The following is an 18,250-nucleotide window of genomic DNA, read 5'->3' on the forward strand; positions in this document are numbered from 1 at the left end:
ACCCCTGATATATACGTATTAAATAGTACTAATTAGCTTCCATCCTTTCCTGGACATGGAAGTAGCACAATTTGACTTTTGTAGTTTAACAGGATCTCTTGACTCCACCAAATCCAGGTTTTCCTGCTAGGTGAACAAGGCAGGCAGCTAGGAATGGATTTCGCTTATAGTGCTACACACCTGCTGAAATTTTTTCCCCCCATTAATAATCCATTACAAACTCATTTGTAAGCTGAAGAACAAGATAACTACACAGGAAAGGAATCTCTCCTTCTACAACTGTCATATCTTCCAAACAGTAGCTGACAGTGGCTGTGATAGCATTTCCCCCACAATTTTGGGGAACTACATCTATGCAAAGAAATAGCATTGGTGGCCTATGAAGTTCAGATCAACTAATCCTCTCTGGAAACATGACAGCTGTCCAAGAGGAGCTTACATTTCAGATCAGCGTCTTCCACTTATACCAGTGTGTCTTAAGAAGTGGGACTTTCCATTCAGTTTAGATATACCGTAGCATACTGCGGTTTGTGCCTAGAGATGCTATGGTGCCTTTGAAATATGGCTGTTTCCATTACTGAGACTGGGATTTGTCAGATGCTTAGAATTTCAAGTTTCCTTTGGCAAAATATGAAGTAGAGGAATGCCACCTAGAACCTCACTGCTACCCCAACTGCCCAGAAATACATGAAAGAAATCAGTTTCCTCATTCACTCTGGAAATGTAGCTATCTTAAGCATCCTCCCTGCTCTGGCTGCAAGAAACAGTCTTTACTCCAAGGCGAAGTTACAAAAGAAAAACAAAGCCCTTCATATACATAGACAGAAGCACTGGGCGTATATTTTGATATATTTGAGATCTTGAGCACTTTCAAACTCGCCCATCCAAACAGATATTTACTCATGTTAACGATTGAAGTGGTGTTTATTAATATAGTTGCCAGCTCACAAGACAAAGGTTTCTGCAGATATGAACTTAACATCTTATCAGGAAAACTAGAATATGAGCCTATCCGCCCGCCACCCCCTATTAGATTGCCCACTTTTTGGAACAGCAGTAGCCTGTTATAATTATGATCTCAGTCTCTTTAGTAAGAGTGCACAGGATATAATGCAGACCTGGAATAATAAGTTTTTCAAATTAAAGATCTTTTCCAGCAAGAAAAATACGCCTCCTGGCCAAAAACTTTGCTATGTGTATGTAAACAGTCTAAAAAGGCTAATGTACAAAACACCATTTACACAATAGGCATCTGGCAGCATTTTCAGATTTTTTTAATTTATTCTGACATGCTATAAAGGAATAAATTACACTGTTAAAGAATTACCAGCAATAAAAGTACTTTTCTTTCAGCTGGGCTAAAGTAAGAGTGAGGAGGAAAGCCCAGCGCAGTAACCAATGTGAACACTGCACGGTGTGAGGCTGTCCAAGAACAAGAGTTAATTTGATCATATCCACTTCACAAGAACTTGAAAGAAAATGCCTTGGTTTAAAACGCTCCAAACTCTTCCATTCTAAATTTTCAAAACTAATAATCACAAGTCAGTCCAGCCAATGCAAGACAACGGCAACGCTTGTGGGTTGTCAATACTGGGGTCTTCAAAAGATGCCAATCTCTTGTTAGAGAAGGCTGGGTATCAATGCAGCAGGTTATAAAAAAATGCTAGACTGTCCTTCCCTTCCCCCTCAAGGAAAAAAAATACAAAATTTATTTAAAAACAAAAGTGAGGAAGAATTACAATACTAAATCTAAAATGATTTAGAAAGAAATATGACTTTTTGCTTAACAAATGGCCTTGAAATTGTCTGTTTAAAAAAACTGGAGTGTTGTTGATTTCTTTAGACTGAATTAACAAGGCAAATTTAAAAAAAAAAATCTCATTTCCTTACAGAAAGTTTAGTTTTTAATGAACTTGTAAACAAAAAAGCTCCCATTTCAAAATAAAAACAAAATCCCAGATCATATAGATGTTTACAGTGATTACATTTATCTAAGCAACTTACATACAGGTTCAGTTGTAAGATGTTAACTAAATTTCTGTGACAAATATGCTGTTTTTCCTTTTATACCAAGAACATTATAGAGTTAATGCAGAGTCCTAAAGATTATCTAGTAGTCGCTAAGTTTCTCTTAAGTCTTCACTTTAGATGCTGTTATTTCTAGCACAGGTAAGCAGGCAGAGTCTTTCATACGCTTAAAAACTGGAATCTTTGGTTACTACCATGTCAGCTGGCTTGGTATGTTGCACATAGAAGCCAACAATTTTAAGAATGTTTTAAGTGTACAACTTTCAAAACCCAGGGAGGAATAACCAGAAAGAGTGCACAATTGTGAGCATTTACAATTATCACAACTGTTGCTGAAGACTGTTCATGCCATTCTTCCAAAACAATGAGATCTCATAAGCAGTGTAGTTCAAAGTAAAAAGGTAACAAAAATTGGCATATGCACAATTTTCTCCACCATTTTGTGTCAACTATTTAGTTAACTTTTCCACTTGAAAAAATGCAATAGAAAACCGGACACCATGTTTCACTATCTCAGTAATTCACAATTACAGCTGCTGCTACAACTCAAAGTGCAGCATCACCAGCGCTGCCCAGAGCCAGTTTATACTGAAATTAAGTTCTTTACACCAAGTAAATGGTTGCCCACAACCACTGGCAAGTGTACGTATGAACTAAAATTTCTAGGATTTGGGGAGTGTCAAGTCCTGCTCCGATCTGCTCTGCTTCATTTGTTCCTCTCTTCATGCTCAGAAACCTGTAAGATAAACAAAGGGAACTTACTGATATTTGACAAGAAAAGGCATAGCCCTTGGGATGGCAGGGTTAAACACAAATCGTTATGGTCATTTACAGGGAAAATGTTGTTCCATTTTCGAATGGTATGGTCCCTGCTTTCCTTTTCTAAAGCTAAACATGGTTTGACTGATCACTGTTCTGAATGAACACCACATGCTTATCAATGTATAGCAACAGTACACATATGCACTAACTAGATGCAAAGTCCTTCAAATGGGCATTCAGTTTGGCAGCCAGCCATATACTTTAAGAACAAGATGTGGTCTTGCCACTAGGAAGCAAGGTGTAATTTCACAGAGTTGTTTTCTACTTGTCTGTAATGCCCTGTGTGTGTATTTTGCAGAATGTCACCACAGGTCACCTGATGGCAGTACATATGTACTGCCTCTCTGAGGAGCATCAAGTGGCAGGAAGCAGATTTTATCCTTTTCTTTGGGGCCAGCCTGATTAGAACCATTTTGGAACGGTGCAGAAATACTTTAAAATGCCTTTTCACTCCACTATGAAGCAACTACGAATCAGCTGTTTTGCTTCATATCCTTATTTTAAAAAGGCATATTGTGCTGTGTTGGGTGGGAGCCATTGCTTCAGCTAGACACCAGTGGACCCTCAGGGCTCCATTTATGCCCTTTGCAGTTGTCTACTTTTATTGGTGCTACTAGGAATGCTCAGGTTTAAGAAGACTTGTAGGCAGGCCCCAGACTCTAAGAAACACTATAGACTGAAGTGTTGTAGTGAGATGTTCACAAATCAAGGAGCATTTTGTTTATGAATGAATGTCTCTGGCCATCTGATAGGACTTCCTCCCCCTCAAATTCATTTGAGAACAATTAATTCTGTTCTCAAACAGATACAGCCACAAGAAACCTTCAATCAAATCACTTCCCTGAGGAGTCATTTCGGTACCCCAAAAACCTTTTAAGGTGACCAATAAGTATTTTAAAATTGGACTTGTGGTCGTTGCTATTAAAAAGGGATAAAAGGCCTGAAAGGTTGTTTCTGAACTTCAAAAAAAGTCAGGCATTTCTAAGGGAAGTCTGAACACTAATGACTTACTGAAGGGATTAAAATGCTGAAACTTTAACAGATTTCCTTTAACCAGAGTCAATCATAAACAGATTTAAAAAAATAATTTTAAGAGCAGCGAATAAAAAAAAAATCCCTTTCCTTTAACTGCTCAGCTTTTAGCTCTTGTGATGTCACCATTTCACTAGTTCTGTAGTCAGAGAGCCTTCCAGAATACACGGCACTTAGATTTCTAATGGAAACAAGCAAAAAATACTTTACGATCTGTAAAGAAAACTGAACTTCAAATAAAGAAGCCAAAAAGGATAAGAGTCCAAGATTCTTTTCTTCTTTGCAACTCATCTTTAATATGCCTTATCCAAATGACTGCAGCTGTATGTTTTTAGTTGAAAGATAAAGGCCCATCTGACATGCTTTGCCCCAAATCATTACCCAGCTTCAGACTATTCACATTCTGATAGGCTCGTAAAATAGTCTGAAGTGCACTGCACCTAATTTGAAAAGCATTTAAATTGATCAGCAATTACACCACCTTCTTTTAAGCACCCTCATCAAAAGCTACAGGAAAAACTACTGTTGCGCAGTCTGCATTTTTCCTGCGTGACTGTGTCCTTCTGTTGCGACAGTCTTAGCTAAGTTGACCAACGCTTCCTACAGTCTCAGCATTGGTTACAGATACTGGGGCTGTACTTTGGCATGTCATGCTGATTAGACTGGCAACCACAATCTGATATGTACATAGTCCCGCAGCAGTCTGGTCACGAGACTGTCCAACACTAGTGCCATTTTACCATATCCTTTGTTCAGATTCTTCTATTACAGGGGTTCTCAGACTTTTGTAGTGGTGACCCCTTTCACACAGCAAGACTCTGAGTGCAACCCCTCTTATACATTAAAAACATTTTTTTATATATTTAAAACCATTATAAGGGCTGGAGGCAATGCAGGGTTTGGGGTGGAGGTTGACAGCTCGTGATCCCCTCCCCATGTTATAACCTTGCGACCCCCTCAGGGGTCCCATCCCCCAGTTTGAGAACCCCTGGTCTATTACTACACGCCTATCACTGTTAGAGTCACTGCATTTTGACAATTCTTGTAAGTTGCACTTTTACAACAAAGACTGCACTACCGTACTTGTATGAGGTGAAGTGAAAAATACTATTTCTTTTGCTTACTTTTAGTGCAAATATTTGTAATAAAAAAATATACACGGATTTTGATAACACAGAATACTATATATGAAAATGTACAAAAACATCCTAAAAATATTCAATACATTTCAATTGGTATTTTATTGTTTAAAAGTGCGATTAAAAGTGCAATTAATCGCAATTAATTTGAGTTATTGCAATTAATCGACAGCCCTAATATGTACATTTATTTAAGCAATTTTAGTTTAGTATTTTCAGATTAACTGTACATTTTCAGTATGCTAGAAAACAATGAATTATATTGCTTATTTACCGGATAATTAACTTTTGCCCATAATTTGAGTCAGGCTGCATTAGGATGAAAACTGGAATTTAAACACACAAAACAGCATTTTTATTCAACAAAACGTTGCTTATCAAAACATATTTCACATTTACAACTAAATGATTCAGCAAACAGAGGGATTAACTGTGTTAAGCAGTGAATTAAATCGATTATTTCAGATCAGCTCCAGTTACTTTCACTTCGGCACATTTGAAAAAATTTGACCTGGCTGAAGTTCCTTTTCGCCTAAGTCTCTTGAACATGAGAAGAGTCTCCTACATTTCTTAGGCCATCCTTCAAACTTTTAAAACTGAAGATTTAATTCCCTCCCCGCCTTGTTTTTATAAGGCAGACAAGCTTTCCTGCTTTTTCAACTCCCAATTGATTTCTCAACTTTGAATTAGTTCAAATGAAGCAAATATTCACTGTGCCTGCACAAGAGGCTACTGCTGTTAAAAGCAGGTTTAACACTTCAAAAAAATTCTGGTTCCAGGCGCTTAACTAGTGACTGCCAACAGTTCAGTGGTGTGTCTTTGTTTAAATCATTAGAAAACATGTACAGCTTGAACGGTTTACCTCCAGCCCTGAAATTTATTGTGGTTGGCATAACTGATGAGTGATTATTAGATGCCAATGCTATAGCAGCATCTTCAGCAGTTAAAGGCATCTACCCTGGTACTTTGGGTTGACAATATTGACAAGAAAAGGAGATGGAGTAAATGATTGATCCATCCGCTTTCTTACTGTCTGCAATTTAACTTTGTTCATTATTTCCTTTCTTCAATGTCTCTTGATGTTCCTTTCTAAATTTCAACACCATCAGCCATCTTTCTGCAGTTTATCCAAGGCTACAGAAAGAGGTTTCAGTATATGCAGCATGCACTCTACATTTCTCTTCAGTCTGATGTTGACTACTTCAGCTGTGATAGTTCCATCTATTTTGCCAACCATTTGCTTCACAAATAGTCATCAGAACAGGTCAGTTCTTAATAAATACCTCAAGAGTCAACTAATCCCATTGTACATATTGGGTGATAATTGGTTTGGATCTTCCTCCTCTCTTCAGCACAGCTGAGGCAAAGTGGTTGTTAGGGAATTATTTTGAAATTTCAACATTTTCATTTATTCCTGGAGGTGTATTTTAGCTAAAAGATCAAACGAGCACTGCATCCCTAAGTTATAAGTTTCAGGGTCCCTTCGTTATTTTCTTCTAAATATCTTCTCCTCTTTGCTACATGTGTAGCATTGTCTATGATGCTACACACTTGAATTTTTGTTCAAAATTGTTATAGCTTTTATTGCTACTGGTAAGTATTCTTCTGCATGGATATTTCCTGATGTATCAATTGTTCTTGTAAGACAGACAACCCCATCTTCTGTTGTCACACAAGCACATATTACTGGATCACTGTGTACGTTGTTCCACTCATCAAGACTCTGATTAATGAATTTCCCATCAATTTTTTTTGTTTGCACTGTTCAATTTCATTCTCACACGGTGTCCAGTAACATTCCAGCATTGTCTGCTCTGCCAGTGGAGTGTAGCCTCATCATAATGATTGAGCCTCATCAGTGAAATGTTTGCTCTTAACAAGATGAAAGGGAGAATTTGTTGCATAAACGAACCAAGGAATCTTGTCACCAAAGGAGTCTGGCTGGAATTGGCTGGTCCTGATTACTAACACATCCATGGTTTTACTCGATGAAGTCTTTTCTTGATTCAGTTAGTTTACTGTCTGACATACATTTAGTTGCAGCAATCTACTGGTACCAGCAGATGACTCTGAAGTTGTAGACACTGCAGATGGATGTTCATAAACCCTTATTGTCTAAGATGGACCCTGAAACAAAATGGTAGAAGTCACTCATTCAGTATTACACAGTGTTGCTTAAAAATAAATAAGAAGACAGATTACAAATGAAACACACATCCTACTAGAGCTGTTTGTACCACTGTTTAAATAATTTATTCTGAACCTAGTTTTATAGGAACATATCTATTTAAAAACCCTTATTTCTAGCAACATATCAGACAGCGTGAAAAGAAAAACCCCTTTAAATGTTAAAATTCATAAATGCCTAATCAAACTTTACTTTTAAACAGGAAATCTTCACCTAGGATGTTTGATTGTACTGCACAATAAAAAAAGTTATTTCAGAAGTTGAGCAGCAACAGTAAAAATGTAATTGATAATTTGTGGGGGCACTTAATATACCAATTATATTCTGAACACAAGAACTTTGAAATTGTAAGTAATCAATCTACCCAAAACACTAAATTTGTGACAATAAACGACGTTATCATTTACTAACATAGTAAGACATGGTAGACAGTCCATAAGAATGGTGGAAAAATAAGTTTACTAACCAATTAATCCAGATTGTTCAGATATGTCCACATCATCTTCAAAATCACTGCCTTCTGAAGAGCATTTTGCATCATGCTTCATTCTGACAACCAGACCTTGCAACTCTGTTGTATTGCTTACATTTAGCATATGTTCCTTTTATACCCAGAGGTACAATTTTTTATTTTAAATATGTCCTGCAGCCATGGCAGGTCTCTCCCGCCCCTCCTTCCCCAGTTTTGAAATGAATAGGGCAGGGGTTCTCAGGATAAATGTTTTTGGTGGCCTCATAGTGGGGCCACCAACTCTTGCTGGTGGCTGCTCATTTTTTCCTAAAATACTTGTAGGCTGGGGCCTGAAGCCGTGTCCAGCTGCTGAAACAGACAGGGGATGGGGTCTGGGGATGGAGCCCAAAGCCGTGTGACTGGAGCCTGCTGCTGCACAGCTAGAGCCCAGGGCTGGAGCCCAAAACATGGCCAGAGCCTTATGCCCTGCCTCCCCAGGGTTGAAGCCCAAAGCCTGAGCCCCATTGTGCCGGGAAGGTGGGGAACTCACTGGCCACCTGCTCCTCTAGCATAGTGCCCCATGTGTTTCCGGAGAGGGGCAGGATCCAACTCCTACTGGCAGCCCTGCAACCAATACCAAGGTGGCGCATTCAGGAGCAACAGGGAGGGGCTGCTACTTCGCCACTCCTTCCCCATCACAGCCCAGGAGGCTGTGGCCGCAAGAAAAGCCCCTGGTGGCTGCATTTGAGAAACACTGCGCTAGAGACTGCACTCTGAAGAACGTTATCCCTTCTTCCCAGTGTCCTGTTTTCACTCCAGCATTGCACCCTTCTGGCTCCTTCTCCCTTGTTACAAAACTCCTCTACCCAGCCCCAGAAAAACAAAAGAATTAGCAATCCAAGCTATAAAACAGGAGTAGGAGACCTCCAGGTGGGCTCAGTGGATGATCCTGATGAGATACATATCTCCTGAAGTTAAGAGGCCTGGTCCAACTCTTATGACGACTTTGCCAGTCTCTTGCACCAAGCAGTACAGCCTGTGGGTCCACCACAGGATCAAGCTATTAGAGTACATGATTTATTATGTCATTTATAAAGCATTTAGAATCAGGGGAAAAACATTTTATATAGAAAAGCATCCTTTAACTCCACGTTTTTGAAAGAGGCTCATGTATTTTTTATTTAAGTGTTTTAAGAGATTACAGCAAGTTTAAGCCTTAACATATTCTGTAGTAAATTCAAACTTCATTTTAAACAGGTTTATTTTTAAAGAGAAATTTTTTTAAAATATTTTAAAATCCTATTTTTGTATTTTTTCAAAAAAATTTGTATTCACCATTTAGCAAGGAGAATCACAGACCAGTTCTTTTGTAGCGGTTAACTGAAACAAGTGACATGAATAACTGTCAAAGATTCTTTCCTTTGGTGTTTCCCTCAGTGAAGATTAAACTTGCAAATCAAGCTTTAAGAATTTGCATCAACTGCAGTTGGGGTTGGGAATTGGATCAGTCTAAAACAACTGACTTCAAAAAAATGTCAAATATGGAAAACCACTAAAGCACTAATTTATCAGAATAGTAACAACAAAAAGGTAACACTTTATGGTCTCCAATAGGTTTAGCTTTAGACACTTGTGCCTAATTATGACAGGAAAGTTATTTCACTTAGAAAAATGTGAAGCAGAATGAAAACATTCTAATAAATAAGAATTACCACCTTTTTTAGCAATGTGAATGTTATGCAAGAAAACCTCTGTGTAAGCTTGTCTCTCACCAACAGAAGTTGGTCCAATAATAGATATTACATCACTCACCTTTGTCTCTCTAATATCTTGGGACCAACAGGGTTACAACAACACTGCATACAACAATGCAAGACTGAACAGTCACAAAAGAAAAATTAAACTGAAATCAAACACATAGCATATGTAAAAGTAAAGTAATTTTTAAATGCACTTATGCTAGGTAGGTAGCAGGCCAACTCTTCAAGCATCTTGCTTTTCATCATCATCTTTTTCTTCAGCTTCAACTACTTCATCTATTTCTGCCATCAAATTCATCAGTATCTCCTTCCTCTTCATCCGATAAATACTGAGTCAACTCTTAATCTGCCATTTTCTTCTCTAACATTAAATTGTGACACATGGTCACCAGCTTCCCAGCACTGATGGGCTTCAGTTTATTTCTGGTTTCTGAATGGATGGGGATTCCCCAAACTCACAAATTTTGTTTTGTACATGCAGTTGTAGAGGGAATCACTTCTGCCACTGTAGCTAGAGTGCAAGGAGGACACAACCCTTTCCACCATGATTAAGGAGCAAGCTCTTTTGATTCCCTGCTGGGACTGCACACCATATATTGTTTTAACACTGAACAGGCTACCTCTTACTTTATAATTTGCCACCTCCATCAGAATTGTTTGCACATTTGTATATGCTTTAAAATTTGCAACAGTTACTAAGAGGTCACAAGCTGAATGAATGTTTTGCCACAAAGGTCTTGGCTCTAGAAGTGTGGATCAAGAAGGTAGGCAGCATTGTGTGCATGAGTGATCACTTGGTTTTTCCATGATACTGTTTTGTCTATTATCTTTCCTCTTCAGCTTTTGTACGTGGATTGTGTTCAGTATTCTCAGAAAATTGTATCGATCAGCAACTCATTCTTGGCATCAGACAATGTTCAACTATAGTTTTCCATGGTCTGAATGGACTGAGCTATGGGGTACAAGCAGTGAAATGAACTTTGAACTTTACATTCAAGACATTGAGACTGTCAGTGTAGAGTACTCGGGGGCAGCACTTGGCCACCCCTTTTTCCAACAGCTGTTTATTGAATGACCTTCTTGCATATTTGAAGATCTTTGAAACATTTAATAGAAGATGCCCATCGTGTAGGACAATGCTTACTCAGTGTGGAGGATACTGAGTCCTGTACTCAATAACGTTGAAGAATGGCTGGTTTTTCAAAAACCAGATAATGCTTTTCATTTTTGACACATCATGAGAAAGTTATCAGATCTCACCAATGAAAAGCTGCCTCATATGAACAGCACAAATGACAAAGAAAATGTGGACACGTATTTGTTAAAGCCCAAGCAGCTTTTGTATTAGCCATGTTGTTGGTCACAACCAAAATAATCTTCCCTGGAGCTAATTCACTGATTACATTATTACACTGGTCAACAATATACTGGGCTATGTGGTGATTCTCACTTGTGCACTGAAACGAGTAAAGCACTGTGGAGTTATCATGAAGTTGATGGATGGAGCTATAGTCACAGAATGCTCCATCAAATACCAGAGACAAGTGAGGAACTTGCACAATAAGTACACCAATTCTTTTTCACATCGTCTGCTTTGGCATTCAGAAAACTTCCCATGAACTGTATCCTACTAGGTACTTCATAAATAGGATACAACTTATGAAAAAATTCTAGCATTGAGGATTTTTGATGGTATAAAATGGTATATTGCTGGCATAAATACCTCTGCCAAATGTAGTAAAGTTAGGTTTTCAGTGCTGAAGCAGGTACAGCATCAAAATTCTTATCAGACGATGAAGTGGAATTAACTTCACTTTCAGTCATATCACTGTCTTAATAGAAATTCCCAACATGCTTCATGATGCTGCCAGAGACAAAGTTGGAGTGCACAGAAGAAACATTTTGATGCAGACCAATTTTCCCTATCTTGCTCTTTGACTGCAATAATCTTTGCTAGTAGCTGGACACATCGTAAGAATTCATCAAAGTGTTTCTCCATTCTATCTACGTGTCATACTCAGGAGAACAGAACTTGCACTTAGCTTTAACAGTTTTTCCATGTTCATGTCTAGTAAAAAAAGTTTCCATACAAATGATTCTGGGTTTCCCCAACTCTGCATAATTTATGTCACTGTCGCTAATGTGTCTCTACTTCTGGAATGCTCTCCAGATTATGAAGTATCTCTTGTATTTCAACCAAACAGTTGCCAATCTATTCTGTTTCTATCTGCTGCTGCTCCAGAAGATTCCAGCGAATCAAAACATTTTTGGGCATGCTGCCCTCTCCCTCCCAGGACCGTTACAGATTTCCAGATCAAACGAAAGGGAGAGGGAGCTCTTCCTCCCTGCAGCAAACACAATGGATTCATAAGCAGCAGCAAGAGAAACACAGCAGGAAAGGAGAGGCCTTTATTGAGATGTGATGTCAGAACCCCCTCATTAGCACAGGATTTTTCAGATTATCGGTAAGGTTTGGCTGGGGTTAGCTGTGTGCGCATTAAAAAGGAAGTTTTTGTTGAGAGGGGAATAGTTGGAGTTTATTTACACGTGCATTTAATGTTGCTGTTTGCTTTGTTGAGGAAGGGGTTGGGGGTTAATAGCTCAGATTCTTTTCTTTGTTTAGGGAGAGGTTTAATGGCCGTGTAGCGTCTGTGTGTGTTGGGGAAGGAAGTATAATGACTGTGAATGACTCCATCCCCAACTCCCGAGTTAATTTCTTATGTTTGGTCAGTTCAGAGTAGACTGTAAGCTCTTCTGGGTGGGGACTATGTCTTAAATTTGTTTAATGTGCTTTATAAACAGCCATGTACATTGATGGCCTAGTATAAAGAAGAAAAAACACACACACACAAAATTTGTTCTATAATGTTCTAACCAGTCAAGATGCTCAACTTTCACCTTTTCCCAACAGATGGCATTAGCATGTAACAGGGTGAGTGACCAGTATGTTCAAGTTGGCTTGCTAACATATGGCATCATGGTTGATGCATTAAAAAGGTAGGCTGCCAGCTACATCAGGCCATACTTGTTGGAATACTTGATAGTGGTTAAGTAGGCCTTCAACTGACCTGCCTGCTAAGTGCAGCACTCACCTCAAGAACAAGTTTTAATATCCCAGCTTGGCCTACCAGTAAGAGAATGCTGGAAGTCAGAATTGTGCAGTGGCTTTCACAGCACTTCCCTGCATTATTAGCCTTAAACTTAACCTGGTTAGCTTACTGACTTTCACACCTAGATTCACTGCAGGTTAAATTCTAACCAAGGATTATCCAAGGTTTCTCTTTTGCTTCAACCGTGCTTGGCATAAGGACCTACTATAGTAGTAACTATTACTGCATCAATGGATTATAATCTAATACAGCACATGCACTGCGAAGGTAAGATTGAAATCATTTCCTTGCTCCAAGAGCTGAGTTTTAAAAGCAGCAAGAAAACATATTCAAAGTAGTCCCTAGAGCGCTTCCAGCAGAATTCAACAGTGTTCAAACTGAAGCATGTTTTGTCTCAAAAAGAAGTTTTGGAAAGCAATTGCATCTGAACATTTCACAACATTTCCCCACAAAACCATCATATAAAGACTTATGTTTTATACCAAGAAGTCTGAAAACCAAGAACATCCAGCCACTTTGAAATGAAAAGATGGAAAATTGTGACTTTCTGGGATAAAACCTTGAAGTACAACAGCAGTTCAAGATTATACCTGAATTTGAGCAAGACATTCCAGGCTTATTGGTCCTCTCCCTGGCCTTTGGGATAAGTGAGGCTGAATGCTGGACTTATTAATATTAGGAGGAAGCCAACTGATGAAACCATATCATTCACAGTTTTCCATTTTCACTGTTGAACAGATGCAGAGCAGAGAAAAACCCACAGCACTCCTATAACTGCAACAGAGCAGAACCCAAAGTCTCCAGGTACTGGCCCTAGTTAGAGAACTATCCCTTAAAAGTGTTAGGTCTAGGATTTTGGATTGTATCATTTATCACATTCCCCAACACCAAGTCAGTTTCTTGTTTTGGAAAAGGGGTTAATGCGGGAGCAAAAGATGCAGTGGTTAAAATGACCCAACATCCCCAAAAGAAATGATATGAAGAACAAGGACATTTTGGTTTAAAGTTAGTAGTCAAATTCTCCAAGGACGTCTTTTTTTTTTTTTTTAACAAACAGCCAAATGTGTGTTTTTAAACCACCTCCTTGATCTAACACTTAAATCACTGGCATTATCCAATTTAGTGTTTAATTTTTTTCCTGTAACGTCACTTGGTTCTTGGCTACTAACCTTTCATGTTACTCTTGGATTTGTCAGTTTGCTTGCCTGTGGGGGTTTGGGCCTGCTGCCCCTGCCCACTGGAAGAGGCGGCTTGCTGTGCTGCTTTCTGCTTTAACATTGTCCAGTCGAATGTGTAGTCATATTGGTGGTTCAGGGTCCTAGAAGACAGGGAAACATTTACTGCAACACATGACTACCTTACTGTGAATTTCAAGCCAGTATGCTGAGAAATGAAGCTAGACGTTAATCTTCAAAGCACTTAACAAAAACTACTAAGAGTAGTGTACAAATGCTAAATAATAATAATTGAAAGGAATCCTTGGAGTAAGCTTGAAAGCCATTTGGTAATGTCTGCTTCCCTCATTCACACAGATATCTGCATCTGTAGAAGTACTTCTGCATAGCCCAGCTTCTCCTTCTACCTACACTGAAGTCATGATGACCCAACATCATGGGTCTGTTCTCAGTGTTACCGGATTACAGAATAAGGAGTAATGGTCTCAAGTTGCAGTGGGGGAGGTTTAGGTTGGATACTAGGGAAAACTTTTTCACTAGGAGGGTGGTGAAGCACTGGAATGGGTTACCTAGGGAGGTGATGGAATCTCCTTCCTTAGAGGTTTTTAAGGTCAGGCTTGACAAAGCCCTGGCTGGTATGATTTAGTTGGGGATTGGTCCTGCTCTGAACAGGGGGTTGGATTAGATGACCTCCTGAGGTCCCTTCCAACCCTGATAGTCTATGATTCTTTCTTTATATTGTATTATAGGAAAGATTTGTGGTGCTATAAAGTCATAACTCTTCAGTGTAAGATGATTTGTAAGATCCCAAAGGTCTAAGATTACAGAGGGTCAACAACAACTTGCATTATTAAAAGGCAATTTACAGAGAAAACAGTTGGTCTTGTGTTCTTGTTTGCTTCTTTACAGTGTAAAAGGCATTAATGGGTTTTTAAACACCATTCCCTCCCCTCAAATAAACTTCCAGGACACCACCAGCAAATCTATATGTAGCCCCAATCCTCACAGCACCCAAAAGCCTCCCATTGGTTCTTCTTGTGATCCAAATCCCATAATCCTCTTGCCACTGAGAGTTGCGGGTGATGGTGAGATGTGGGACAATTTTAGACATTTTGTGGGTTGAAGATGAAGAAGAATCAAAGTCACTGATCTAGGTCATCGCCAGAGCGGAACAGGTCAAATAGAAAAGATCCTCTTCCTTCACAGCCAGTTTCATGTTGTGCCACATTTCCTGGTTTTCTAAAATTGTAGTTTGCACTCTGTTTCTAATTTTAAATGATTTCTTGAAGTAAACTAGAAGTCTCCATATTCCAGGAGTTGTTTAAAAAACAAAAAAAAACCCTAGCTCTAAAGAAGATTCACGAAGAAATTATTTTTCATTTGAGTGCTGACACAATTAGATTTCTAAATCATTGTGCTACATTTTGAGACTGACCTGAAAAGAATACGGAATAATTGCCTCAGATACATGTAATCAGGTGCCTCTTCAAAGCGCAGGCCACGACAGTAGTTCAGGTACATGGCAAATTCTGCAGGAAATCCCTGTAAGCAACAGCATTAGTCAAACTATGACCTGCAATGAGGAGCCACATTTGTAAGGATTCGGAAATCAAAAAGTAATAGCCAATGTTTAACAGCAAAGTTAAAAAATGGATTTGGGTCTTAGGAGAAGGCAAGAATTTAAGTCTCTGTTTTGGCCCCATTTTGCTCAGGATGCTCATCTGGTCACTAGACGCCCAAGAATATATTCCTTTTCCAGTCTTAATGCATAGGACCTTAATATGATGTCTGTAAAGTAAAAATAAAGATATATCTACAAACTATAGCACCTAATTAAAACTGAAAATATACCAAATGCTTTATTCTTTTATACCCTTCCCCTTTTATTCTAGTTATGCTTAGTTCTTAAAAAAATCCTTTGCCCCAACAGAAGTGGTCACAGTTCTTCAGAAAACTCAAAGTTACTCATACACGCATTATACGTAAAAACAGAAGCTACTGCTTAATGCTCCTTGGGACTTAATCATGAAAAGTCTCCTACTTTGAGAACTGGTATCATAATGTGAATTTCTGTGTAATAAGTGCTGCTTAAACACCCTATTCTTAAGGATAAAATAGCTATTTGCATAAACGAATGATCTAGTGTTGTAAGAGAAAAAGCAAGAGGAGGGAGAATTCAGTGACAGATACTTCTAAAATTTGTCATCTGTAAGAAGTAGAACTACATTTCCTACATTCACTATACGGTGGATTTGCAGGATTGCAGTTAGACCCCAGGGACTCTTGGAGGACATCTAACCAATAAAATCATCTATCCTGGAGATGGGTAAAAAGCAGGCATCTATGCCCATGCCTTTGATGCCATGAGGTGCTGACATCTGCAGCCCCAGAGAGGGTACAGTGAGCTGGTCCTTTGAAATCCCAGATGACAGTATCGGATAATTGTTTTTCTGCAGTTAGGCCTCTCAAGTGGGATTCCACAGGGGTCCATTTTATTGCTTCTTCCATTCAACAGGTATAGGAGACTATTAGGAAACATGGGCTGCTGAGTCTTCCCTCACAGCACTGGATGAGCTCTAGCTCCATCTCATCCAATCTTTCCTGTGATGTGAGTGTTCTATTTGTAGCTCAATGAAATATTTTAAGAACGTGGATGACACTCAACCCAGATAAACCTGGTGGAGTGCTTACATGGTGAGAGCAAGCAGAACTGGCAAAGGTGAAGATTTATGTTGTTCAGACCCCCCAAAACGAGGCTATGCCTGCCTTATTTATATTTGCAAATTAAGGATCTTGTTAGATTGCCAGCTGCACCTGCTGTTCAAGTAGCAATGGCTAGCAGGAGAATTCAAGTGAGTAGAGAATGCAGTTTATTTGAAGTGCTTAGACTGCATGTCCAACACACTGGACATGTCCTTTGAGTTTCTAAGGAATGATGTCATGTGGTGAAAAAGTTATTTCCATTTACTCTTACCTTACACAAAACCTCAACAGGAGTGGACATCTTCTTTTCACTAATCTTTTCATACTTTTGCTTCTTTGTTGCAGCCTGTGGAACATGTGGGTCACAATATAAAAAGATGTTGTGCAACACTGGATTAACAAGGACAGTAGCAAAAAATAAAAACCAAACTGACAGGGAAAGCCCTTTGTCAACCAGAAGGTGGGTTTTTTTGTTTTTGTTTTTGATAAAATGTGAAATCTCCAAGTCTCACATACTTATTGCAGAGGGAATGAAGGTCAATCTGGTATTAAGATTTGGACACAGTTTAATACCATTTATTGCAGTCTAAGGCTTCTATCACATGGCACAACTCGTGTCTTTCTAGCTGCTGCTTTTGTCCACTCAGACCATACTTGAATATCCATTAATTCTAATTCCTGAGCTCCCTTCAACTACTGCCTGTGCTTTTTAGAGAGCAACCATTACATTAGATTGAGGCTGAAAAGTTCTAGTATTTCACAAGCAGACTGCCTGTTTAAAAACCTTACAGGTTGTGCCGCAGTAACACCCCCTGAACAGCACAATTCCCATATGAGAAAGAAAACTAAAATACAGGAAAGAATAAGTGTGCACTATTCAATCACAAATTGACCATGCTTTTACATGATGACCCCATGTTCTGACACAGGGTAATGCAAATGCACACCTGTGTTAAGCTTTCAATTAAGATAGCAATTCAGCTAACCCACAAACTAGACTTACATGTTCTTTTTAAAGTTATACTTTCATATCCCACATAGTTACTGAGAATACTAAAATAACCTTTAATATCTTAAGTCTCCCTTTCCAAAATGACCTCACCCTTGGATAGGAAGAGTACTTTTGCAAGCCATTGTTTAGCATAAATTTAAAAAGTGAAACAATACACACATTCTGCATACTGCATGAGAAAAAGCAGAGGCTTTCTCCTGTCACATCCAGTAAAACTAAACTTGGAAAAGAGCTCTGAGTTAGAACTGCACAGATCATTTTATGCAGGCTAGTAGTAAAGAGCATTCATTCCCAGCTCTTAAAGGTTTAGAATCTACAGTAAGACTGCAGACTGCATGGCCTACCTTTAATCCTTGCCAAGGGAGGCTGGTTCTATTAAAATACATCAATACATAGCCTAGAGACTCCATATCATCTCGACGACTGTAGAGAAAAAAAGATAATCTTAAAAACTGCAAATGTTATCAGAAAATTAAGATTGCACCATTTAGTGTTCATAAGAATCCTTAAACTAGAAACAGTGTCATGTTTGTTCATACTATTTCTAACAATGAGCAAAATGGAAGAAAAACCTGGGATTAAGCTATGTTTCTCTACATGTCATTTTAGAGATACTGAAATTTAGGGCAAACATGTAACAATCAGACTGAAGGCTCCAATGTTACTTAGTTTTTCAAAGCAAGGAAAATGACTTTCCCATGCAGCTCCTATTGACATTAGTTGCAGTTGTGACTGAACACCTGCACATCTATGAAAGTTTGTTCCCATGGAACTCCAGAAAGCCAAAGTGAAAAATCTGATAACCACAGATGCATTAACTTCATTTAAGG

The 18,250-nt window shown here is 38.8% G+C and overlaps 1 protein-coding gene across 5 annotated transcripts in view; it reads right to left on the reverse strand.

The window, feature by feature from the left end:
- Positions 1 to 814: 814 nt before the first annotated feature.
- Positions 815 to 18,250, reverse strand: part of CSNK1A1 (casein kinase 1 alpha 1) — a 50,221-nt gene continuing 32,785 nt past the window's right edge. Inside the window, exons 7-11 of one of the 5 annotated variants that reach the window (XM_039483632.1) lie at positions 17,765 to 17,843; positions 16,680 to 16,754; positions 15,141 to 15,247; positions 13,736 to 13,848; positions 815 to 2,764 (exon numbers count right to left, since the gene is read on the reverse strand). In XM_039483632.1, coding sequence (XP_039339566.1) covers positions 2,757 to 2,764; positions 13,736 to 13,848; positions 15,141 to 15,247; positions 16,680 to 16,754; positions 17,765 to 17,843 — 382 coding nt within the window. In that variant the 3' untranslated portion in view covers positions 815 to 2,756. Of the gene's footprint in view, positions 2,765 to 5,172; positions 7,149 to 13,694; positions 13,849 to 15,140; positions 15,248 to 16,679; positions 16,755 to 17,764; positions 17,844 to 18,250 lie in introns of those variants that run through there. The other 4 variants (XM_039483630.1, XM_039483629.1, XM_039483633.1 and 1 more) reach the window with 4 other exon arrangements.

Source organism: Mauremys reevesii, linkage group 8 (assembly GCF_016161935.1).
Source record: "Mauremys reevesii isolate NIE-2019 linkage group 8, ASM1616193v1, whole genome shotgun sequence".
In the NCBI taxonomy this organism is placed as follows: Eukaryota; Metazoa; Chordata; order Testudines; family Geoemydidae; genus Mauremys; species Mauremys reevesii.